This window comes from Mycteria americana, chromosome 8 (assembly GCF_035582795.1).
Source record: "Mycteria americana isolate JAX WOST 10 ecotype Jacksonville Zoo and Gardens chromosome 8, USCA_MyAme_1.0, whole genome shotgun sequence".
Classification (NCBI taxonomy): Eukaryota; Metazoa; Chordata; class Aves; order Ciconiiformes; family Ciconiidae; genus Mycteria; species Mycteria americana.
The window spans coordinates 1,294,674-1,321,468 of record NC_134372.1 but is presented as its reverse complement, the minus strand read 5'-3'; the positions used below and the strand labels follow the sequence as shown (position 1 = coordinate 1,321,468).

The 26,795-nt window shown below is 47.9% G+C and overlaps 1 protein-coding gene across 1 annotated transcript; it reads right to left on the bottom strand.

Moving 5' to 3' along the window:
• Nucleotides 1-24,463, bottom strand: PRELID2 (PRELI domain containing 2). The gene is made up of 7 exons (XM_075511094.1): nt 24,314-24,463; nt 16,241-16,298; nt 14,055-14,128; nt 12,322-12,482; nt 7,439-7,544; nt 1,869-1,934; nt 1-1,412 (listed from the first exon to the last, which is right to left on the bottom strand). The coding sequence occupies exons 1-6, from the start codon at nt 24,386-24,388 to the stop codon at nt 1,890-1,892; spliced, it is 519 nt and encodes a 172-aa protein (XP_075367209.1). The 5' UTR covers nt 24,389-24,463; the 3' UTR covers nt 1-1,412; nt 1,869-1,889.
• Between the last annotated feature and the right edge of the window lie 2,332 nt (nt 24,464-26,795).

Sequence of the window (26,795 nt, the reverse complement as noted above, 5' to 3'; positions counted from 1 at the left end):
AATAAACATGCTAATGAATGTATTTACTCGTGGCCATTACATTTCATAAATATTTACTGTTCAGTATTCAGAGTCCAAATTCACAAGAATCACTTAACAGCCAAAATAAGAAAGAGGAAGGAAAGGATTTTGTTCCGCCGCACCAATACAAAATACGGTCATTTCCTAAGGACCGTGTCACAGCTCTTTCATCACGAAGTATGGGCGAGCATTTCCCATAGCGTAAACCCACAGCACCAGCCATGGAAGCAAAGGCTCCTGGATTTACACTACTGGGGTGCTGGCGCGTGGCCACAGCCTGGGGCCGGGCTGTTTAGTAGTACGCTCGTTTAGCTTCAGAATAGGATAGCTGAGACCGTTAAATACTGAAATAAGCAGGACCACAGCACTCAGGCATAGCATAAGGAAGAGTCCACCGAGAGTTTACATCACATTTGAGAAAATAAAATACAACCCACCCTGAAAAATGCAAAGACGATCATTTTGCTTTAGGGCAATCAAATAACTGGTTCAAATCTCACAAAGAACAAACACGGACTTTACGTGGGGCTATTTGTAAAGTGTGGTATTACCCTAACTCAGTAAAGGGTATCAAAGACCCTTTGTGCTTATCTGAATTTTAAATGAAAAGTTTAAAATAAAACTATCCTGATGCGGTGTGTGGAACAAAAGGAGGAGAAGCGTATGAGACACTCTGTCAGGAACTATACTTGCTCTTGATCAATTCCCCTCCAGGTTTCTTCCTCTTCTATTCAGAAGCAATATGAGAGATACACTTCCCGAAAGAATTCAAATATATGCAAAAATTGTATTGAGGCATGTCTTTACAGCTGAAAATAATCATGCTGGCAGGGGTATAATAACCAAGTATTTCCAACGCAGCAATCAGAACTGAAGTAATGAGTGACTCAAGCGGGGAACAGTAACCCTACTCAGCTGCTACAGCTGAGCTTTATTTCTGTAGAATGAAGCCTCCACCCCACAGAATTAAGCTGTGAAATAAACAGCGCACGGGGTGTGCTCGCACCTCCCTTGATAAGACACAAAGCAACTGGCTGACTAGGCAAGGGTGTCTTCATAGCAACAAGGGCTATTTTTGTTTGGTTGCTCTATGTTCCCTTACTGAATTCTCAGTCTCTAGAGATTATAGTGCTAATTCACAGGAAGATGCTGTTTCCAAGCTTACACTTGTTCCTCTGTGATTTTCATGATCAACATTCCCTTAAGTAGTACAATTCCTTAATCTTTTGTAAATGATTTGCAGTTTGTGGTCGTCTTTTCTTCCAGCTGTGCATATTAAACACTCTTTCCTCAGTAAAATGGTGCCAGTAAAGTTCAGACAACAGCCATGGAATTCTGATGGCAATGAAGATACGCGGTTCCAAGGAAACTCTACGCAAATACATTTTCTCCTGCAAAAGCAGAGAAAACAGGTTTTAGAAGAAATTTGTTAGGAGGTAATCAATAGCCATTTGCTCTTGTTCTGAAGCTAATTTAAGAGTTGACCAAATCTTCCCTCCACAGATAACCCCTGAAGCTACTACTTTTCAGTAAAAATCCTTAGACAGAACCAACAGCTTATTTTACTAGGACTATCGCACTCGTGATGTATTAACAGAGAGGAGAGGATGAAATACAGGACACAGAAGCAGTCTTCATCAACATGCTATCTAGAAACTCTAGAACAGTATTGAGCCTAACGTTGCAGTAGATCATGATTTTTCTTGAAAATTCCTCAAAAGTTGCATGCTATTTATAATGGACAAAACCCCCCACATTTATTTGTAGAACTACAAGGAGCACAATGTGCAATAGGTATCACAAACTCTGAACAATTTTTCTTATCTGTAGATGGATGTTGCACTTACAGCCGCTCATTAAGAGCACCTTCACCCACACTGCTCCTGAAGAAGTGTCTCCATTATTTTAATACCCTGGGAAGAAAAGCACAAATAAATGCCAGTATTACACACAACTTAAGTATTTCATACCTTAAAGAGCACCCCACAACATAAAGCCTTAAAAAAGAAAAAGAAATTGCATTTTATGGTCCCACACTAACTCAGTGCAGTTCTCCCCGCTGCCCGGGAGGCACAAGGAGCGCTTACGGCCCAGGCTGCTCAGGGGGAACCTGGAGAGGACAAAGGACCCTTCGCAGCTTGCAAGCTCTTCCAAATCAAGGCTGCACGAAGCCAGGGCCCTTGATCAGGTCACACATTTTATTCCAGTTCTGCCACTGCTTTGCTTGCACCAAGCCACTTCTCATCCCTGCACCTTGGTATACCCCTCTTTAAAATGGAAATACCGTCACCTGTGTTCTTCGCAAGCAACTGGGTGTGCAAGAATGAAAACTCCCCATAAAAGCCCCTATGATTATTTCTGTAATGAAGGAAAGTAATACTGAAATGAAGTAAAAAATGCCATCAGAGGACCGTGAGGGTGAACGTTTCTTCTCCGGGACCGATCTGTGAAGGAAGGAGGAACTACCAAACAATGAACTATTAATTAAAGCAACGTGTAGGTTGAATCTAGGGGCTGGTTGGCCTGGGGGGTTCACTGCGGACGAGCCCACTGAACTGCCCGCCACAGGGCAGCCCTCTGGAAAATGGGGGGAAGCTTTCGACCAAGTGCTCTTCCCACGGCAGGGCTACAGACTGCTCCACAGCCAGATGCTTCGCCGTTTTGAAATTAATTTAAGTTCAAGGTTCAGTACAAAGTGAGAGAGAAGCAGCTTCCTATTTGATGAAAAGCAAAACCCACTCACTTTAGGTAAGAAAATCCACAACATCCCTCCCTCTCCCACTTTTTGGCTCTGTGTACTGAACCTGTAGTATTTGCCAACCCTGCCTCTAGTGTTTGGCCAGATCTTGTGGGCTGAAGCAAGCTTAGAGCTCAGCTATAACCTGTGTGGGGCTAAGGCTTACCCTAGTACGCTCTCTGTTTGTCAAGATAAAAGAAAAAGGATTTCTGAGTTTAAGTCACTGTGAGAGGAGGTAAAAAGACAATTAACTTCAACAAATAGGTCAAGAGAACTTCTTTTCACATCTCTACAAAAAAACTGGACAAGATATTTTATATCTACAAAAAACAGTTCATCTTCCATGCCTATTCTTTGTAGAAGGCAATAAGCTGACTACCTTAGTCTATCAGTCTAAATTGGACATGCCACTGTTTACAGAATGAAGCACTAATTGACATAAGTGAAGACTCAGAGGTTTGCCTAGGGAATTTAAAAATGTTACTTATTGAATCAATTATGTTCACAGCGTGACAACTGCTTTTTCTTTTATTTCTCCTCATGGCACTGCAGACTTTTAGGCAAAGAGGTGTTGAGGAAGAACAGGGGAATGAGAGGGGACTCCATTAAATGAATAAAATACAAAAGGGCAGGTACAAGTCATTAGCCAGTATCTTTTCAGCAAGGAACGACTAAATCAAAGCCTAATCAATACATTCCTTTCAACTAAAGTTCAAACACTTAAATCTCAGCCCCAGGAGATCAGGCTTAAAGGAGCTAAATTTACACTGCTTAGAGTGCAATGATGCACTTGAAATGCAGAACAAACATTGCCTACCCATTAAACTCTGCACCTCTATAGCTGCAGCTTAAAAGCTTCTCTGACGGACAAGCCATAGAACAGTTTTATTTTTCAAAGGTGGAGGTACTCTGCTACTGTAAGAAGCTATCCTGCCGTAAGTGCCTACATACAGCCCTTATCGGCGTAACACCCCAAAGCACTCCACGGGACGGGAGCCCAGCAGATTCCCAGTTCAGGAACGGCTACAGGTGACTCCTCCAGCAAGTGCCACCTTGTCACCGCAGCCGGTAGACTGAAACCACAGAGGGCACGCTGACCCAGCAGCGGGGCGGCAGAATAAGGAGGGAAACACCAAACGGCAGACGAAGGAGTTTCCAGCACCACAGACTTGTTGAGCAGCCTATGTTTGTATCCGGAATGTCTGCCAGACCGGACTCCCAGCTGACAGGGACGGGCAGAATATATCACATCTGTACTGTCTTCCACATCTTTACCGAACAGTCCAAGTTTTAAATAAGAGGTCAAGTGATGTACAGGAAAAGTATAAATGGCCTGTCTGAACGTGATGAAGGCAATGCATATCACAGTGCATACCTCATTTCCATTGCCAGTACAAAAGCAGGGTAACATTTTAACAGACTAGCAGAAAATTTTATGCGGTCTCTGAAAAGAGCACCTAATACAGCTTTCATTCTTTTTGTAGCCTTGACAAAACATTTTTCAGTTAAATATTTGTTACTTGAGCTCAGCTCCATCATTTAACAAACACTACATCACCACCTTTAATTTCCATCTCCTTATATATTCAAGTCAAGCAAAAGGAATCCAAAAAAGAAACCAAGAAGTGAAAATGACAGAAATGTTGCAACATTTAAGAGGCAACGGTTAAAACATCTACCAACATTACAAAAGTTTCTTGCTACAAATGCTCCTTTATTGTGCGGCCTTAAAATCGCTCATAACTTTGTCATCTGTACTGCTTCACGCTGGCAGGGATCATCTAACTTGGACACGTACAAACTAATTGGGCCACTTTTTAAATGCATTTTAAAAACTCACACGCAAAGGCTGACTTAGGGGCCACCACTACCCCTCCTGGGCTGGAGACCTCTCCCAGACTTCGCCTGCAGACTACGGAGCATCTTTTCCCCTCTCCGAAGGAAGCCAGGCTCTCAGCAACAGACCCAAAACGGGCTGTGCTGGTAGCGGGGATTTACTGGCATATCTGCTCAGACTTTTGAATTATTCAGGGGGAAAGTTTTATTGGCAATAATGTGGGTGCACATCATTCATTAATACCTTTTCTGAACAGGTAAGAAAAAAAAATCATAAATGCTGTAATTTCCACCCAAATGCACTATGACTTCTACAAAAGCAGGGCAGGAGAACTTTCTCCCCTATGTTTTTATTCAGAGTTGGGATAAAATAAGAGAAATATGACAAATATGAGGAGCCATAAAATGTCACTGTCGTTCTGTTAGGCGTTAAAAAAAAACCCTACTCACAGAACAGGGTCATATCTCAGTTACAAAAATAATGATTAAAAAGATCAGTGCCTTTGGTGTCCATGAATAGTAACTTCTCCCTCTCTTTCTATAAAACAGAGATATTTAATGTCGACTGTGTGAATACATGAGCTTCATTGTAGCCATTCACAACATTTAATATTCATACAGTATTTTCTCCTGCTCTTCACGTAGCTCATCCCCTGCTCCATTTCCTCTGACCCCTCACATTGCTGCCTCCCACTGCTTCCTTACTCCCTTATCTCATCTGAGCCTCTCCAAACAGATGGATGGAGAAGTGCACTGCTGTCAGGACCGAGAAGATAAAGCAGGAATCATGGGTCGGCTTTGAAAGTAACATCCTTACGTATTCCAACCAATTATACCAGGTGCAAGAAAAGCAATGCCCTTTTGGTCAGGCCATTAGGAAGGATGCCGATCAGGTACTGGAAGATAAGAAGTAAATGGAAGCTTGGAGGACATTTATCAGGCGTTGTCATTCATGCAACATGTATTTTAAAAATTTAAATATCATCTTTGTATTGCCATTTATTACATTTGGGTAAAATGTGCCTCAAAACTACTCTATGGCCAAGCCACAAAAGGAACCCTATCTTACAGCTGAGAAGAAATGAAATGCATAGATACAGCTGCTGCCTTAGGGAGACGGATGTTTCGGAGGCGGGGGGAAAAACCAGGCAAGACTCTACATTTATACCAGATCTGGTGCGCTTGTATTTTTCTTTTTCACAGATCTGCAGACGTAGCCAAAATTGCTAAAGGATTTCTAATGCAGCATTGTAGAGATACTGTGAGCTAGTTTGTTTTATCCGCTAGCTCTGCGCTGTCATAAGCCGGCAAGACGTGTTTCATTGCTCACAGTCACTGCTTACACTAGCATAGCTGTCTACTTCTTTTTTCCCCTCTTAAAGCCACAACAAAAAGATCTTATAGTTATCAAGAACAAGCAAATTAATAAACGGCCGTGCCATTTGAAATACATTTCCTTCTACAGCTCTTGGGGCACAGATTCCAAAATCAGCTTCTGAAGCACCAAGGAGAGGTTGGGGCTGTCAGCCCCTGTGCCACGGGAGAGGAGAGTGTCCGAAGGGACTGCGGGTGCTGCCCAAGCTCCACGCTCCAAGACCCACTGACTTCAGTGGGAAAAAAGACAGGACATTGCTAAGGCCATTTAAAAACAAAACCAAACCAAACCAAGAAAACCCCAAACAAAAAAAACCCCCTTCAACAGTATTAACCACTTGTTCCCCACGAATAATTAAAGAATGGCATAAGGCATGGTCTGAACTGTGGACATCTAAGTTCATCTGAAAAACAAATTCCTCCGTTAGATAACTAAAAAAATGATAAATAATGGTAAATATAGGTTCATTAGAGTCTTGCAGTACATAAGATTCATGAGCCCAGCCATGAAAATGCCATGTTTTCAGGCACATACGTATGCTTTCATTCATCTGAAACAACATACAAACTGGAGGGGGGGAAAAAGGCAAAGGGGGGGACAGACGGGGGACGGGGACGATGACAAAAAACCCCTCTTACTTTCTCATTAAAAAGGTTTAATTAAATATTCCTTCCTTCTCGTTCTTGCTCCTTTTTCAGCAGGTGTAAAGTTTAAACGGTCTGCACAGCGCAGCCTGAACCCCAAGTCTCTTCAAGGCACAAACTTCCAGAGAACAGGACTTCCACGAAACTTCATTTCCCAATGAACGCTTCAGGAGACATTGCTGTTAAGCCTAGTTTATCAATATGACATGACTCCCAGAAACGAAAGGCCTTTGAACACTAACTCCCTCGGGATGCTCTGCTGGATAGCCGGATAGCTTTTATCCTCTTTCATAATTCTTACTGAAAGACAGAACTATTGAAGTATACAGAACTGCTACAGGGAGATTGACTGTGGCTATTGTAAATACATCAAGCTGCCAAAAAAAATCTAACATTACTGGAGAAAAATGTGTGACATGATATAAATTCATGTTGACTACTTTTGACTATTTCAGTGGAAAGGTGCCATAGAACTGCAAATTATTATTACAGTATTAGCTAGTACAATAAGCATTAGGAAGAAGAACTGTTTCAATGCCTGGGGGAAATCAGGAATAAGAATGAATTACAGAAACTGATACAGTCATACATGCCATGTTTTAAAATGTATTTGAAATAAAACTATTACCATAATAAAACTAAATCCATTTTTGTTCTGCTTATTCTCTGTAGAGAAAAGAAAAGGTCATATATTTTTTCAACAATTAAAAGATGTAAAGAATACAGACTTAAAACATCAATTCAATTTTGAGCCCAGATGACTTGATGATTTGAAAAAAAAAAGAATATAGTTTGGGGAAGAAATTCAAGCAATAAATGACTTACCTTCTTCACACCTTGTTTTAAAAACGATTGAGCAAAAGCTTCCAACACATAGTTGAGCAAACCTGCCCCCGTAACTGATATTCTGCCTTTTTGTGTGAAGTCTGTCCTAAGAAACAGGAACACAACACCCTTTTATTTTTCTGTCTGCTTAGTAAACATTAAGCGTAAACTCTACTCAGAAAGTTAGCGTTTGATACCGAGTAAGGGATTCACCGCTTACGCTCACACACTTGTATGACAAACTCAAAGGCCAACGTAACAAGATACAGGAACATCAGCGTAACGAGAGGTTTGTAACCCACCTCCTGCGGTCAGCGCTGCGGAAGGCCCAGCCGGACTCTGCTTCAGGAAAGACACGCGCTTACTGGAGAAGCCCGAAGGGCAGCAACACAGAGAGAGGTCTGGAGAGGACACAACAGCCATCTCCAGAACCACGAAAGCCAACTGCAGACCCAGTGAAATACGCTTGCACGGTTTTATAGAGTCCCCAGGACATCAGCCCACCCAAGCTAGACAGAGGCAGTGGTAACAGTGAGGAGCGGACCCCCCACTCCTATCCCCGCAGCACGCACGCAAACCCAGCACCACCGACACCTTTGCCGGGCCACGGCCATTTATTATTTCTGTCAATGCAATTCGGTAAGACGACAAACGCGTGGAGTTCAAGCGAAGGAGCTGGAGAACGTGAGAAGCTCCCTCCAACCCCAGGATGGATGTCAGCAGTAAAAATCCACCATTGAACTCAGCTGCTCTGGTTGGGATTTATTTATTCATTTTGCAGTTTCACCATTGTAGGGGACAAAAAAGGGAGGCTCAAGGAAAATATTGATCTCTGATTGATTTCCGTAGCAGGCAGCTGGCAATGCCGCATCCTTACAACAGAGTCACAGGGAGAAGTCTATTAATGAGATCCAACTACTAAATTATTGACTAGTTAAGTACGGCAAATTTGGTCTAATTGTTTTCATGATGGGAGCTTAATTAAAGTGTCTTTGCTATAAAAAGTCTAGCAATATTCTTGTTCAGATAGCGTCAGGGAGAGTTTCCAAAGCCTGCATGGCTTTCGAAACTAAATTAAAAGTTAGATCCAGTGCGAGGCTCTTCAAAAGAGGGAGCTTTTGTACAGGAGATCTTTTTATTTCCCATCTCCAGCCGACAAGCACTGCTCGTGCATCACGCGCATCTCTCCACACCAGGGAGACATCTTCTCACCCTGTGCCCACCGTGCTGCGAGAGACTTCAGCTCCCTCGAGCTGAATGAGGGAAAGGGCTGGGTAATAAAAGGAATCTGATGGCAATTGAGGGACACAAAATGAAAAAGCAAAGAAATGCTCCTGGCGGGGAGGGGGAAAGCAGTCAAACCAAAACACAGAGGGACAGCAAATGACACCAGAGACAAAATTCAAGCTACATAGGGATTCTCCACTGCGGAAAGGCAGGTATAACCTGCCCAGACACGTGGAAATTTGCCAGTACACAACTTCAACAGAAATCCAGGCAGTTACAGGGGAGTTTTGCCACCGACTTTCCCCTTCGGTTTGGCACTGTGCACAGACAACTCTTCCCAGAGCCCTCCCCACCAACACGGACGCTGCCCACCTCAGCTGGGTGGAAAGCAAGCTCAAACCTAAAGTACGTAACGCACACTTCCAGGGTAAGAGCAAGTGAATCACTCCAGAAATTGTCACTAACCCAAACACGTACGCATGCAAGTGGAGGAGAGTGGCTGACAAGATTCACACTGGTTTGATATACAGCAGTGAAAGCTCCGAGCACCGGAGCCCTCCAGAGCCGCATCCCGCAGCAGTGCCAGTGAACACCGGGGCAGTGCCGGCGAACACCGGGGCAGTGCCGGCGAACACCGGGGCAGTGCCGGCAAGCCGCCCCAGACCTTCTGCAGGCAAACGTCGCTCGGGTCCAGACCCACCCTGCCTGCAGCTCTGCCTGCAGCCAGGCCTTGCCTGCAGGGACTAACTGGCTTTCTTTGGACTTTAGACATCGTGATGAGACGCTTGTCTATAACAGCAATTAAATCATGGAAACCACATAAAAAGTGTCATGAAGGAGTTCAGCCAAGAGGATAACACGGTGCTTTCTGGCCTCTGAATATACAGATACGCCTCATCATGCCTTTTTCAATGGTTTAGAATTTATTTATGGTAATGTTTGTTTGCTACTAGATCTTTTCAGACATTTATATGCTCTGCTTGGAAGCACCCACAATAATTCACTTTGCAAGAATATGCAGCAGTTGGCATCTCTGCATTCACATTTATTTAGGACAAAATAACCACCTGACGTTAAGAGGAAGAAGTACGCTGTGGTTAAATTGACTGTTTGGGACTAAGCAAGCATCACTTCAATTGCCCCAGTTCCATTAGGGACCTCAGGAAGGTCGCAGTCTCCCTTCCCTGACTTGCGGTTCTCTAGCTGAAAATAATAAAGGGTGCAACTGCCAATCTCAAACTGGGTAAACTAGTCCACATCCTACGGATGGATGAGGTTCTGCTAAACGTCTAAGCCTGGCAACCGGTCCCTGCAGGGACTGGATTCGCGGTTTCATTTTCTACAACACATTGGTCTACAGAGTAGCTGGGCTGAAGTCAGCACAGACAGTTATAACTTCATCTGACAGGGTCAGAAATATTCTGGATTCCCATCAGCATCATCCCACACGCATACCTGGGACCAGGCTGCAGCTCTCCAAAGCAGCAGCTCCGTCACTAACCCCACCAGCAAGAGATCTCCTTGCAGAGGCACAGAGCAGGGCTGCGGCAGCTGTAACGCACCCCGGGGAACGCCTGCAGGGCCGCCTGCAGCCACCACCCCGACACCTCCCCGGCCGCAGCTCCCTGCTGGGCTGGGAGCGGGCAGTGCCTGGCGCGGAGCCCACCACACACCTGGGAGGTGCAGGGAGAGGCGAAGGCAGTCGACCTGCTCGGGCAGCTGATCAAGATGCAAGCCAGCAAAGCTGCGCTCTGCTTTCATTTATCAGCATCCTTAACAATGTCATGTTAAAGCTGATTAAACAAACAAACAGCCTGCTACAACACGCGGACGGTGCCTGACTGAGGTGCAGAATTTTCTCATTCTCTTGATGCTTTTAGTGCCCTGAAGAGTTCCAGGAGGTTGCTATTGAAATCTGCCCAGCAGTGCTTAGTAGGGGAGAAAGACAAGTTTCTGTCTGTACTCAGGTTACCATCACTCTCGTAATGCTGTTCTCTCTTTAGGGGCATAATGTACAATTTTCCCACTAATCACGATCACTTGAGTCTCCTCATTGTGTGTTTTCTTATTTCTCTCCAGTGCAATAGTATGCTGCTAATGTTATGCCCTTCGCATAATTCCTTCATCTATTCAAATGCAAATGTCACCGTACATATACTACATGCAGCTGAAATTTCACACCTGTTTTGCCAGCCAGCATTTGTTAGATCAGATTACCTCCATAAGACTCCCAAAGAGGTGACAGTGGTGTGCAAAGGCACACCCAGGTATCCTTGAACCTACCTGGCCAGGGCAGCACGGCTGAGGTCCACGGGCTCCTGCAGCTCCGTATTGCAGTTGCTGACCTGCATCGGCACCCGTGGCACCTCCAGAGGCACCGTCGCCCCGGCAGGCATTGAAAGCCTGCGTAAGTGAACCTGCTGAGGCTGCAATCACACTCTGGCAGCCCAGCTACGTCTCTGCCTTCCCGATTGCTACAGTATGCTTTAAGGTAAGAGTGAGCCGTAGTGACAGCGAGCTCAGACAACTCTCCTGCACAAGCCTGCAGGAGCAGAAGCAGCATGCTGAGGACAGCGTCTTTCCTAAACTGGAACCGAAAAGCCTTGAAAACAGGGCGTGAATGAGTGACCAGTTGCAGTCATTAGCATTTCTGTACCAACAGGACCAACATCTACAGTTGCAATGCAACGCTGATGCGGAGGAAGCTTCAGTAAGGACAGAGCGTCCCAGCAAACTTGTGAAAGAAAATAGTTTAAAAAGCCAGAGGAACGCGTCCTCAAACAGCAACATCCCAGCACAGGGCTTTCAAAAACACCTGAGCCACAAGGAATTTAATTTCATCTGAAGTTGGTGGGTTTTTTCTTAAACATGCTTAGAGCTTTCCAAAGTCACATGGACCTCGCTGGACAACCCTGCCACGCTTCCCAGGGAACATCACAAGGCAAAAGTAACGACTAATTACAAGAGACACCAGAACAAAGTAAGAATTAATGGGGTTGACATCAGCTGGAAATAAATCTTTTTTTAAAGATAGTCACATGTATCACATACCTGTTCATTTCAATGCTACAGGAATTAGAAACTCCACTCTGATCCTGCTGTAAATGTGCCTAAAGACATTTCCAGGCTCCACTCTGCACAAACACAAGTGCGTGTTCTCCCAAAGTCCCACAGCAGCTTACGTCTTTGGGGCACAGAGGGCCAGACACCAGAGAAAGAAAATTGTTTGGGAACAAGTATGCTCCATGCCAATGGCTGGCAAGCAGGAGGGAGCTGGTAATTTTTAAACTGCTGTCCAAGCATCTGTTGGTAGACACAAGAGCAAAATGAACACTCTGGCTACACTGCTGTGCGGGAACAGTGGGGCAGCCTTCTATGACTGCAGAGCAGCGCACAGAAAATTGATTTCCAGCAATTATTTGTGCTCTGGCCAGAGAACCTAATCTCGCGTCTGAACAAACCAGAAGAAAGCTACAGGACATCTACAGCTGCTGCTTCAAATGCATCCAAGACATACCAACGAGATTATTATTCAGACCCCTCTCATTCCAAGCATTCAAAAGGCAACAGAAAATCCTTGTTCAGGGCCATGGGCCCTGCAGTAGCAGCCCTGAGCCAGCACAGGGATGCTGCTACACCCAGAGGCCAGCACTCACCAGTTTGGATTCTCCAAGCTCTCTCTGAAGACAGACTCCTCACTCAGAGACGCATACTGTGTCCACGTAAGACAATGAGTTTTCATAGCCATGTTTCTTTTCTGCATATTAAGCCAAGATTCCTCTTCCAAGTAGATGTTGGGCACTTTTAAGACACTGACCTGGGAAATAGAAGAATTATAGCTTTTAAAAAAAAAAAGGGGGGGGAGGGCAGTAGAATCACTTCTCAGTATTCTGAAAGTATTACTAGCCTCAGAGGATAAGACTGAGGATTCAGGAGGACAGCACATCAGCTGTGGTTAGCCCTGATGAGAACAATCAACTTCCTCAGCAGCTACCGAAGGCCATGCAAACACTCCAAGATTTAGGGAAGCTGCTCGGTCCCCCAGCCGGACTTCCAAGACCACTACAGGCCAACTTACCTGCATCACTTCACGCTTTCTCGCTTGCTGCCGACAGCTACTTTACAACAACAAAGGATAACAGAAGCCACTTCCAAACAGTTACATGCAAGGCAGCCAAACCCACCAGCTAAACCACGAGAGCAGGAGAAGGGCTGCACCTCTGCAGGCTCCTGCTGCCAGGCGCAGCGGCTGACGCCCTGCTCCAGCTCCTCTCTCCCAGGAGGCCTCCTCCTCTGAGAGCCCACTTGTCAACCTGAGTGACCTTGATCTAGCAAGCGTGGGCCAAAGAAGGGATGAAAATCTCACCATCGGTTTATTTACATTCTGCATGTACAGGGCAATGATATGTTCTCCTTGGCAGGTAAGGCTTGGGAGAGACAAACACATGTTTAGAGGCAAAAACAGAGAGAGTCATCAGCACCAGGAAAAGAGTACATGCATAGTTTTAGGCATGCAGGCTGTGAAATAGTACAGTTATTTAACCATGCATGAATGTAAAGTACTTTTCTATATACAGACTATCTGCTGCAAGATACTCTGCAAAAAAAACAAATAATAAATTAAGGCTAATTCTTCTCCCACAGCAAACTGTGAAGAAAGGACTGTCACTAAAAGAGACACAAGAGAGAGACGCTAAGGAATTGCACAACCCAGGCCCTTACGTTTACTACAGCCTTTAAGGAATCACGTTTTACCTTCTTTATAGGGACCCTAGATGTGATATTTAACTTGCAACATGCTATAGGACATTAAGTATTATTTTAATTCCCTCTGAAATCACTTACAGAATGGTTTTGTGAGTGATTACAACCCAATGTGTTCAGGAGCCACGGATCAGGCATCCAAAATACATGAGCTCAGCTTAGAAATAATTACCCAGTGTTTATTACTAGCTGTTGCCTTCTTGCTGAGTTCCACAAGGCTGGGCTTTTATAAAAATACCATCTACCACACAAAAATTGTGAGCATTGACAGCAATAAGTTTATTATATTGGGGTGGGGGGAATGGCTGTACTTTCACTGTGGCCCAGACAACATTTTAAAACAGCTTTACTTTTTCCAGGTACAAAAGTTAAAAGCCCATCACTGCCTGTAAAAGAACCACCACCACCAGTTACATCTTAGCATGCTCAAGGCTACGATTTTGTCCATTCAAGTTAAATATAAAATCAGTTCCTAGAGAATTTTTTTCTCTTAACTTGTCTTTAAGAGTAACTTTTCTAATTTAAAAAAAAAAATCATTAGGAAATGTGATCCTTTTAAACAAGATAAACCACCGTGAAGCATTAAGGTTTTACAAGTTGACTAAATTTCCCTAAAAGTAGTTACCTTTCTTAAAATTTCAGGAATTACATTCTGGCACGTTGCAATTCTCCTCCGGTAAATAATCCCCGTAGACAAATCTGATGATAAAAGAAAATGAGAAGGGAAGAGTTACGGCAGCAAATATTACCATTCTTTTAATAAAAACAAAGTAGTTGGAAGACTTCACAGCACAGCGAATATGCAAGGAGAAATGCTGGAAAATTAACAGAGCATTGGGAGGGGGGGTGGTTTTGGTTTGGTTGTTTTTTTTTTTTAAGTATAACCCAGTATTTCTGCTGCTTTGCTAGAGAGAAGGCTGTAAATAAGACTGCTACGGGCATTTTGTGCTCTGCCTCTGGAGGAGGGCATCTGCACCCATCACTGTGATCCAGACCCCCCCCTTATCCAGCATGTGGTACAAGCATTTTACTGGCATTTATAGTGGTGCTCCTGGGTAGCAAAGCACTGCAGGCAGTGCCGGTGCCGGTGCCAGTGCTGGGCTGCGTGGGTGCACCCAGAACCCCGTCCTGCAGCCCACGCAGGGTCTGGCAGGACCCACTGGAGAACCCTGCTCCTGGTGGCACCGAGTGGACGATGATCGGGGCGAGAGAAAAGCTCGGTCGACTGAGCTACCAGACCAACATACAGACCTAAGTTTTAGTTTACTTCTATGCCCACTCCAATTTATATTCTCAGGCTCATTCTCTGGGCAAACACACTGCGTACGGATCTACAGAGCAGTCCTGTCTCATCACACATTTATTTTTGTATTGAGTTGGACCCAGTGACAAGGACAAAACTATCTATTAGGAAACAAATTACAGTTATTTAGTATCTCCAAAAAACGGTTGGCTTTTAGAATCACTTTGCCTTTTAATATTTAATGACCCAGATCAAGAACAGAATGCTACTGAACAAGAAGCCAGCTGGCAGGCAGCCCAGGTTAAAGACTTCTCCGGGATAAAAGAGTACCTTCTCGAACAGTTGCATTTGGTGGGATTCATGCAATGAAAACTTCATGGGGTTCGGTTTCCAGAACTCTAACAAACACATCACGTTAATAATATGGAGCATCTATCTCCGCGCAACGTAGAGGGGAAAAGCATTCTGCAGGAAGAGTGCTTTACTGCATTTGATGAAAACGGCAATGGCAGCGCTAATGCTCAGCTTTCTTGAATCTCAGGGCAACCTCACTAACCTTGCTTAGAAAGAGAGCGTAAGCCTGGAATTAAGAGCCACCATTAAACCTGAGCTGCAAGACAGAAGACACCTCCAAATGCATGATAAAGAGCATCCACAAGCATTTGGGAATAAAACTTTAAAGTCTCATTTGGGATGAGATAAGAACTTGAGTAGTTGATCACAGTTCCCATATTGGGAAGAAAGGTGGTTATTTCCACGCAAAGTCCTATGGTTCTTATTTCATATCTGGTGTCAAACCGTTCAATAGATCCTCTGCACAGGCATGTTACCTTAAGTGCCTAATTGCAAACATTTCCTGCGAACTCTGCAACTGGAAAACAAAAATCCACATGTATCAGCGGACCTCATTGACAACTGCGCTCTGACCCAACCAGATTTATTTTCCCGTCAATATGGCTGGGAAATGGTAATATCTGATTTTCGGTATTTCAGGAATTCTGACTGATAAAGCAAGAGACTGAGGATCTGTGATCGCTTTCTGACTGTCAGCTTCCTACAAGGCCATCGCCCAAGTCTCCGATTCCTGCAACTACCTCCTCATCTGGGAAGTGAAACAGCAAGTGATCCCTCCGCAGGCAGGGATCATGAAAGCCAAGTAGCGCGATGCCTGTGGAGCGCCCGAGGCTCGATCCACACAGCTCGCTGTGCTTCCTTCCAGGGGCCTTACATCTGATCTGTAGAGCACTGCAGATGGAAATCATCATAGAAACGCCACAGAATCGTACAACAAAAGAACAAACTGTAGAGAAACCAGGCATAACGTGTCTAACAGCCTCAGATAAGCTGAAGATTCAAATACTTAATGCAGTTAAAACACATGGGGGGGGGGGGGGGGGGTGCGGGGGGCGGTAATATTTTCGTGGTCTGGCTTACACAATGTCCAGCACGCAGGACTCCCAGGCATGTCTGCAGTGCCCAGCTTCTATTGAAATACAACTATTACATAATTAATTTTAAAGGTTATGAAAAATTTTAATTAGCTCTGTAAGAAAAGTCAGGCAGCTTACCTGTTTTCTCTTCCACTGTTTCTACAGCCGTGACGTGTTTCTCCATGGGACTGGGATACTGGGATAAAAATGCATAGGGTAAAGATTACCACTTCTCACATGGGTAAAAGAAAATTGCTAGCTGTCACTCGTCAAGTCAGAAGCAGTTTCATAGCTTCTCTCAACAGGTATGAGCTGCCTGATATTAACAACCTGCAGTCTCCATTCAAGTTAGTGGAAAGGAAGAATTTAGTATGATTAGCTTAGTAAGAAAGATTAGAAAACAAACAGAAAGCCCACAATACTGCTATGAGAAAAATCGCTTGAAGGGGAGATGCTATCTTCCACACACCCTCCATACCACAGAAAGGAAGATGCGAGCTCTTGACTCGCATCACGTTTTTCAGATGAGGGCTAAGCAGACCTTTCAGCATCGTGGCAGCTCCAGGGGCCAAAGCCCGCCACGCTGCATTCTGCAGAGAACAACAGCGTCCCGAGTTTCTGCAGCAAGCAAGCTCCTTGTCACTGCCACTAAGCATGTTCAGCCACACAACCTATTTCCTCAAGCAAAAAGCTGGAAAGGTACAGCACAGCGTCACCTGAACACAGACTCTGGTACGTAACATTTCACTGTCCTGCAAAAGCTGCTAGCAGAGTGTGACAGCGGGACGTCACTTTGGATTGCAGTGTGGGTCCACCCTGGCAAGAGGGCATGCTCTTCTGCTCAGGGGCTGGCGGGCAGCAAGGATAAGGGATTGCTACTGCCCGTTCCTGCTCAAGGTAACCTCATTTTCCTTAGGCTGTACAGACGAGTTGTTTCAAGGCTGGAAGAAAGAGATTCTCGCTCCAAGACCTCCACTGCACAGGAGTTATGCCAAAATTGTACCGGTTGCCTGTAGGGCAATATCCTACATAAGAAATGTATGCACAAGAACAGGACTTCTAAGGATGCATAGTCTATTTTGGAACTTAAAAAACTCCTCTGGCTAGAAATGAGACAAAGAAGGCTACAACGACCTTACTCTCCATTGCAAAAAGCAATCAACATCATGTGAATATTGAATTCTAAAATTTAAAGTGCAAGATAATTTATTGAACTCAAATAATACCCAAAAGTTACCGTAACCTCCACGCTAATACAAATGCCAGACTGGAGAAATACTGACCACCAGACAAAGATTAGCATTAAACAAGATACAAAGCTTTAGGAAAGGTGGGGAAATGGCATTTTAAGGCTAACTCACTTTATGTAATGCGATTACGATGTGCAATAATAGGTGCTCCAAAATTCTGATATATATCTTGGGTTCTAAGCAAAAAAGGTCGACAGCTCCAGAACAGGCTGTTCCATAATCCAGCTCTACTATTTTTTTATTGCTGCACAATAAAAGTTGATTTTAAAAGTGCAAGGTTTTCAAGTCCTATTCTATACAGAAATTGGAGGCTTCTCCACAACATGCTGCTTTGAAATGGCAATAGTGGCATAATTACATTATCGATGTAACTTACACTCTGTAAGGCCCAATCGTGTGAAACAAAGAGCCGTTTACATATATCTTTCACTAAATAGCAGGCCCTATTACCCCAGTATTTAAACGGAAATAGACTCAATTTCCTACACAGCACAGTAAAAGAAAGAACGTTACAAGTCTACAAGCAGATGTAATGGCTAGGATTGTCTAACAGCCACAAAAACAGTGTTTCCAGTCAGCCACCGCCTCCATGCAAGGTTTCCTTCCCCTGGGGACACCAAAGCTAACAGCAGCAGAGAACAAAGAGATCTCGGCCTGACTCTTATTTCAGCCCTGCAGTAACTCAAGCCCTGAACCCTCCTCCCCAGCACCGGAGGCACAGGAGTCCCACCCCCATCCGAAGGGCTCCCGCTAGCCCAAGGGCTTCAGCCCTGCCCTGCGGTCTCCTCGCCCGGGAGCGCAAACGCAGACTGCCCTGGGTCACCTCCCCTGCTCAGCAAGGGCACGGGGCCGGGGCTGCCACCCCTTCCGGCAGCCACACAGGGCGCTGGCTCCAGCGTCCGCATCCCCAACTGCTTGCGCTGGGCCACACGACAGAGCAAGGGCTTCCAAACTTCGGAGTGGCCTGAAGAGAGGCGGCTGCCAGGGTGCTGCCCACCCGCGCTGGCCCCAGACCCACAGCTCCCGCCACGCGCTGTTCCGCGAGGGCACCCCTGCGCCGGGAGGGGACCCGGGGTGCTGGGGCAGGGACGGGCTGCCGGCCCTGGGAGCTCGCCGTACGTCCCTGGGGGCTCCCAAGGCACAGCCACCGTCCCCTCGGCCCGCACCTGCACACCAGCACCGGAGAGGGTGCCGGGGCCGGCCAGGAGCACCAGGCTGCAAGCTGAGAGGATGGGCAGCAACCGCTGGGCAGAAGCCGGCCGGGCTGCGAGGGGCAGCGTTCCTGCCTGCTGTTCGGGCAGCAGGACAGGCGGGCCAGCGAGCCGAAATCTCAGAGCTGCCGGGGCAGAAGCGGCACCCCGCGGCACCCCGGGCCGTGCCGGCAGCCGGCGGCACCGGGCGAGGAGGGACCGCCATCTTGTGGCCCGGCCGGCAAACGCGCGGCACCCGCCTCGGCGGGCAGCGGGGCGGGCAGCGGCTGTCCCCCGGCCCAGGCGGAGCAGGGCAGGGGCCCCGCTCCTCGGCCACGGCCCTGGCCCTGGCCTGGCGTGCGCCAGGCTGCCGAAGGGCCCCACCGGGAGGGGACCGGCGCGACCCCCTCGTTGTTCCGGCAACGCGGAGCAGAGGAGAGCCCCGGGGCCTGCCCGCTTACCGGAGCCGGCAGCAAACCTCGCCCCTCTCGCTGCTCGGGCACGACCTCCACGCCTCGCCTGCCAGACGCTGCCCGGCCCGCGGCCCGCACGCCTGCTCCATCTCAGGCTGCGCCCGGGGAGGTACGGCCCCAAACACCGCAACTCACAGTGCTGTACCGTTATGAAAAAGAAGCAGTTATCCAGACAAAGCGTGCGTACTTTTTAATAAAAATTAAATAGTTCCAGTGAGTTCCTGCAGTAAATTTCTTTCCAGAGCGATTTTCTTATTTTAAAGACATTTCGCCTCCATCACACCAAGAGGACCCCAAACAAATCGGGACAGCAGAAGCCACGAAGCTGACTTTGCCTCTAAGCTATCCATAGCTTTGAAATGACTTTTTTCTACCCTGGCTGCCGGTCGTGAGCGTTTCCTGAAGACGTCAGAGCCCATTTCACAGATGCGGAGCTGCAAGCGCCGTTCGGAAGCACCGAGACTCCCACACCCAGAAACGCCTCGGCACCCCAGCACAGGGGGTACCCGAGCGGTTACGGGGTTACCTCTCATTCCAACGCCTACCAGAACTGAAGCACTCCATTCTCCACTTGCAAAAACCTGACAATTAAAATTAGATAAAGACTTCCTGGGCTCTCATTCGGTCTTCCTGCAAACGTATCGATCGTTTTCTACAAATAACAGCAAGCAGAATTGATTGCATTAGTCATTATTCTGAATCCAGGGAATTAAGACCCCACATACCTTTCCTAACTGGAATGTGTAAGATCGTTTATCAAAAGCAGCAGTTTCTAACCACAGCGATGTTTCTTAGAAGTTATTTGAGGGAAATGGCAGGCCTCTAAGAGCAGCACTGTGTTTAGCAGCAGAGAGAAATCACTGCAGGTTACACGTAATGAGTTGTATAAAAATGAAATATTTCAAAGCAATGAAGGGCTGGTTTTACATGCAAGATCAAATGGAGCCCACATAAATCAAAATGACAGCTTCAAAGACTTGCAAAAAATAATAATATTTAAATTCATAAATATTCTGATTCTTTCTTTTGTAACTGCAAGGAAACAAAGCAGTGACATGGCAAAAATCAGCTAAACCTTTCCACATTCCTCCACTTTGTTATTGGTTTGGAAAGGTGGTGGTTGTGAATAAACGTAAATTAAAAAAAAAAAAAAAAAGTCTAGCAAACCCACTGCACAGATTACTCGCTGTGATAAAGACCGATAAATACAAAAGCCCTTCACATACAGATACACTTATTTCAAATACAAATCAATTTGTCACACCTGAACTAAACGTTTGATTTACAGTTCGCGGGCTCACTTTAAACGACACCTGTGCTAACCTGACGGCCACCCAGCAGCTCTGCGGTCCGCTCCAGCAGGCTCAGGCCCCCGGGCACGGGGCAGGGCTCCCCTCGGCTCCGCACCCCACAAAGGCGTAGCCAGCACGGCTTTCCTACAGCCTCAGCAACGCAGCGGCTCTCCGGAAGGCCGCGTGAGCCCAGGCGCTTCGGACGGGTATGACAGAAGTTAATGCCCCTACTTCCAGCAGGATTCTTCCTCACCTACACCGCAGCTCTGCGAAAGGTGTACTCGGCAGAAAGAAAGCGGCCCTTGCAGACCACCATCCACCCAACCCACCCAGTAAATCCCTCGAGATGGTGCTCTGCCAGTGCCCGTCCTCGCACACCGACCATGGAGGGGCCGTTTTCTCTAGAAACGCATGGCGAAGGCAGAATATTTTCTAGCATATTTCTGAACCGACATACAAGAATAGATACCCCAATCTCTGATGTAGCAGGCTGTCCATCTGATTACCACCTATACCTTAACTGATTCTACGTAATGAAAGCGGAGGACGCATCTCTGTGGTAAGAGCATATTTCTAGAGAAGCTGGGTGTAATTCTGCTGCAGAGTGCAGCGATGTTTTAAACCTAACCTGAGAGATGCACAGGAGGGAGGGGGGTCCAAGGGAAAAAAAAAAAGCCCACACTGATGCTTTCCACAGTCCGAGCGACTGCCGTGCTCCGTCCTCAGAAACCATAAATTGCAGCCAATACACAATTGCCCCAGTCGAGGCAATATGGGGGATTTCTGTGAGCCAGGAGATGTCTTGGCACAAACGTGCCCTTGAAGAACCCTGACTGCTTTGGCTTTGGTCTCCTCTGAGAGCACGTTTGCCTCCACCTTCCCACCCTATTTTGCAACATAACAACATTCAAAGGTTCAACTTGCAGAGTCGCAACAGAAAGAACAAGAGCACAAGCCCTGAAGTCAACTTTAACTATGGCATTTATGAGTAACTATGGCAATTATTTTTTCAATCATATCAAATTCCTGGTTAAAAGCATGCAATGCACTTTGCTGCCACATACAAATGAGGATTATTTTAACCTTTCTGCTCTGCGCTTCTGGCTGTCATAATTAGCCTCACTATTCACCTCCAACTGCCCTTCTCAAGTCATATGGAAGTATACCACAGAATACAATTGCCATTTGCATTTCTACTCTGGTTCAAATCTTTCACAATGAAAAGCACTAACTCTGTGTCTCCTCTCACCTCTAATTGCCAAACACTCAAGAAAATCAGCAAAAAGTGGCCCTGCCTTCTCTTCTCCAAGTTTATTCAGTGTTTTCCAATGAGTGTTTCGGAGCACATCCATCGCTTAGCCATAGTGTGGCAGTCTAAACTATATGGTTAGCGACTCCGACTGCCCAAGCTTGCCAGAGCTACAGCTCAGGATTTCTGCAGCAGGGAGAGAGAAAAAAGTTTGCTTTCTTGCCTTTTTCTTTTTTTTTTTTTTAAGAAAACCTTAAATGCATCTTTGCACAGTCCTATTCTAGGGCAAAAAGGAACAGCTGTAGATGATTAACAGAAGCAAGAGAAATAGAGAGACTCCAGACTAAGCATCTTTGCCTGTGTTTGCTGTTCAAAGCTCTGGCGCTTCGGCTTGTGAGGAAATTTTGGGTTTTTCCTTTGTAAAAGAATTTCACATACGTGACAGTTTGGTTTTCAGTACAGGCATGACACCACTACAGGGATCCAATTCCATTTTGTACTGAGCCATTGAACACCAGAAAAAAAATAGGCAGTCAATTAAAACAAAAACACACCAACACATCTTTTAGAGATTCGTGGATCTCATCAGTCATTTCCTCACGAGATGGACACTGAAGACGAGAAGCTGACCCCACCAAGATCGCGTGCTTCTGCCTGGTGACTTCAGCAAGCCCAATGTCATTTTTACAGGCTTTCAGCAAACAGGAAAAACTTGTTATTTCTTGGTAGAAGTGCAACATATTGTCTTCCACTCCTACCTTCACCCATAAAACCAATCCAGTTCTTAAGGATCTGACAGTTTTTAATAAAAGGTTACTCAGCAAGAGGCATTCTCTGCCTCCCAGCGCCCAGGTGGGCAGCAGCAGGAGCAAGGCTGCACACCGCGGGGCAGGTCGTCATGCCACCGCTGATGAACTGGAGTCGTTGGGGCTGCCTCGGCTGCAAGCAAGCGCGCGGGGCTCTGCTCCGCTCTGCCCTGGGCATCCGCACCGCCGCAGAACAGCGGGCAGGTTCAGCCACAGGACGCAGCCCGCGCGTTCAGCCCAGTTCTGCTGTCATCACTTGCACAGCCGGAGCTGTGTCTCGCAAGCGGGGACGCTCCGGGTTCCTCTTGGCACTGCCTTTGTGTGCCTGCCATTGCCAGGCCTCTGCTAACGGGAGACGGAGAACTGGCAGCTGGCTGAGACAAAAAAATCCTTCCTTGTGTTTTAAGTTGGTTGCATCAAGGATGAATTTAGCCCAAAGTCAGCATTTGTTTAAACATCTTGTCCTGCTGAGAACATTCACAAACCCATGGGGTTTTGTGCCAAGGAAATGCCCTGCGCTATACAGCTGCTCACTTCTATCGTTAATGTTTAAACACATGCGGCCAAAACAAATGTAATGGAACCTGCTCTGTTCTTCACCTTGGTGTTCACAAAAACCAGTCACAGCTAGAGGGCAAAAGCCCGGCATCAGCTTGTAATAAAGATTAGAATTCATCCCTATTTCTGTGCTACTGTTCAAAGGAAAACAGCAACAAAAAGCACAGTTTTGATGCACAGCTTGGAGCTTGGGTCTGAGAGACAACAGTGCTCAGAAGGAAAATTTAGCGGGATGCTGTTTTGCTAGGAGCAGATGCAACATGGAAACGCTGTTTACCTGTCATTAACACAGCCTTCTGCCACTGCAAAACGTTTTCGTTTTAAAGCCTACTTAAAAGTCTAATGATTGTTGCACTACTAGGCCAAAAGCCATACTGCACCAAGCAGTGACGCAGGGGTTAGCGTTCTGCAAGCACAGAAAACCAGAATTCATTTCTACTGCTCCAATCTTTCTTTCAAACAGATCCCAGCCACCACGGCAGAGCCCCTCGAAGGGCAGGTGCTGCCGTGCCGGTTGTGCACGTCCCTTGTGCCACGGGGCAGCCATGCCGTACCCCCGCGAGCCCACCACGGCTCACAGACCGGCACGCAACGCCTGCGGAGCAGAGCCTGTGGCAGCAGGCAGGATCTGGTGGCTTTGTTTACTGCACCGAAGTCCCTCTCGCACGTTTTGACCACACCGCACTCTGCAAGCAGGCTGTTTCTGGCCAAGAAGAACGGCCACCCACTTTCCACCGCAGCCACGGCACTGCCCACCCCGTCCTCCACACCGGGGCCGGCACCGTCCCTGCTGGAAGTCACCATGGGCGAGCCTGCCAGACCCAGCCCGGGCACCCTGGGGTGCCAGACAGCGTGAGGGAGCCCGCTCTGCTCCAGAGACTCCTACTCAACCGACACGCGACCAGCACCTCGGGCACAGAAACGCAAGTTCTCATCTAAGCATGAAGAAAGCTCTGATGACGAGGAAAACCAAGCTTTCAGCTGCAGGAAGGGCCCGCAGGCCCACAAGGCCCCAGAGCGGGACCCGCGCAGCAGGGGCTCGGCCGGCCCCGCTCCTCCTGCACCCCCTGCGTGTGCCGGGCTGCCGGGGCCGGAGGCAGCAGGGCGGCTCTCCGCTCCCTGCCCCAGCTCCGGCGCGTTCCCCACGCCGGTTCCCTGTCCCACAGGCAACATCCAGGGCTTTGCAGGCAGTCACCGCGCAAGCAGACACAAAGGAAGGCTGCCTGAGAGAGAAAGGGGGCACAGCCGGCGGCTAGCGCAGGAACTGGAGCTCAGCAGAGCGGCTCCGGAGCGGGCACACCCCGCGGCCGGGCCCCGCCGCCGCCGTGAGGCGCTCCTGCCCCGGCCGGCAGCGCCCCGGGAGGGCGGGGGGGGCGCGGGCCGGCCCGGTTACCTTGCGGAGGTAGCTGGCCACCACCTGCTCGAAGGGGTACCGGTACACGCGGTGCACCTCCACCGTCACCCCCATGGCGGGCTCCGGCCCAGGGCCCGGCCCGGCCCCGCTTTCCGCCCGCCCCGCCCCGCGGACCCGCCGCGGGGCCGCCCCGCCCCGCCACCATCTTGTGTGCGGCCGCCGCCCCACCGCCCCGGCGCGCCCCGGGGAGCCGGGCCGGGCGCGGCCCGTCCCGCTGGAGGAGGCCGCCCGGCTGCGGGGGGTGCCGCGGGCCGGCAGCGGCCAGCGGGCCGGGCCCCTGGGCAGGCATCAGGGCGCGGGGCAGAGGCTGCGGGTGGGCCCCGGGAGCGTTGGGCTCGAGGGTTGTCCCGGTGCGCACCGGCGCGGATGGGACGCGGAGGAAGGGAGCGCTTCGGCTGCCGTCCGCGGCCCTCAGCCCCGGTCCTGCGGCGTCGGTGCCTCTCAGCAGGCCTGGGCCCGGCCACAAGCGCCGGGCGATGGCCCCGGGCAGATCCGATCCCCTTTACGCTGGTGACAGAACCGGCCTGGACGAGGGCAGCGCTGACTGCGACGGCCAGCAAGGGCTGCGGGCACGCGCGCCCCGCGCCTTCGCGCCCCGCTGCGAAGCGCAGCCCCGGCCCCGCGGGGACGGGCGGGAGCCTCCGGCTGCAGCAGAAGCGAAAACAGCAACGTCTTAAAAGTAGCCCGTTGCCTCAACAGTGGCCTCGGCGTGATGCGTTAGGAAAGCTAAACGTCGTCTTCATGTACAATAAGAGAGCGTTTATGGGGTAAATCAAGTCAGTGTATTACCAAAAATAAAATGAGTGCGCTTAAAGCGGGGGGGAGCGAATCCACCCAGCTCTGACCACGTCGCTCGCAGCCCGGCCCTAACGCTGCGCACAGACGGGTCCTGCGCTCCCCGCTCCGCTGGGGCCGGGCGCCCGCCGGGGCCTGCGGGACTGCGGACTAAATAAGGGACGAGCGCGGCTCCTCGCTGCGAGCATGGCCCCGCGACGTGTCGGGATGAATGGGAACAGCTGACGCAGCCAGGAGGAGTAACAGTGGTTGAGAAACGTCGTAATTACCGAAGAACAATAAATATTGATTTTATAAATGCCTGTTTGCATCTAGTTTTATTGTAAACATTAAACTATCAGGCAACAATTTTGCCTGGTTGCTTTTTTCATATCTTAAGCCGGCGAACTTTTAAACAAGCCCAGAAAACCACGAGATCAAACAGGTCAAATTTGAGGGAAGAGATCTGCTTGACAACAATTTCTGATTCGTGAGGCCTCATCTGCCCTCAATGAATACCCCAAGGACTACATTTTTTCGTATTGCAGATCCTGATATGATAAATGAAGCCAATCAAGTATCTGCTGTAGATTTATGCACTTTTTTAGAAAAATAAACCCTCAGTACCCACTGAACAATTTCAGCAGGAGACGTATAGAAGTCTAAGAGCTAAAATGGCATTATTTCTAATCATTTAAGTATTGCAGAGAAATCTTATAAGCTATCATAGGAAAACAGAAACTTGGCCGTAAATTACTCTGCCTAGGCTTGCAACCTCAGCGTGAAGTACATGTGAGCAGTCTCTTAACTCATCAGAGTCTCAGCGGTAATATGCGAGTTAAGGCTGCATTAACATTACTCGTGAATGCAAACTGTATAAAGTTAATGCTTTGGGGAAAAAATGCCGTTTCCCCTGTTTGCCTCAACCTGTGGAAGCCCCTGTGTTCTGTGCCACCAGTGGCAGCCTGCAAAGTATCCCACATCATTGCTTCACCTCAACTAATTAGAGTTTACCTTCTGCAGATTACAACATGGGATTAATGTTAAGCAACAGAAGTCCTGCTCGCCACCAGCCTGATCCTGAAAAGTGCTGAGCATCGTACAGGGGAATTTTAGTTCAGCACTTCCTCATAAGGAGGCTAAAAACTTAATAACTTCTATTTATAATAATAAATTATTGTAAATTTTTTATAGCTCCAGGTTTGGGAAGGGTTTTCAATTTCTTCCCATAAATCAGACCCCAAAGGAATCATTGTGTCCGCTAAAGCAGATGTAAGAATTGGCTAAACCTTCAGGAAATGCTTGTGACACTGCAGGGCACGTACAGAGTTCACTACAAAAGACAGTGCAATCTTAAAACGTTCAGCACGTTAAAACCTAGGGCAGGCACTGCTCCGCTGTTGTCGTACAAACAGACTTCACACCCTGACACGGTACCGACCTGCCCAAACTGCACCTACTTCTGCTGCTTCTAGTGACGTTACTGGAGTGCCTGGTGGGTGGGGGCCTGGCTGTGCCGGGCGCCGCATTCCCAGCTGAGGGACAGTGCCAGCAAGTTCAGGCTGAGCTCCAGCGGCCGGAGACGTTTACGCAGGTGCTGAACTCCTGATAATTTCCTCTAGCGTGGGGGATACGTTCCCCCCGCAGACACGGGGGCCTGGGCCGATTCGAGAGTTAGACGGGTGTA

Coding starts and splice junctions, on each gene's coding strand:
- PRELID2 (XM_075511094.1), bottom strand. CDS start 24,388: ATGGGGGTGACGGTGGAGGTGCACCGCGTGTACCGGTACCCCTTCGAG. Junction 14,129..16,240: donor AACAGTGGAAGAGAAAACAG/GTAAGCTGCCTG, acceptor TTTTATCATCAG/ATTTGTCTACGGGGATTATT. Junction 7,545..12,321: donor AGCTTGGAGAATCCAAACTG/GTGAGTGCTGGC, acceptor CCTGTTTCTTAG/GACAGACTTCACACAAAAAG.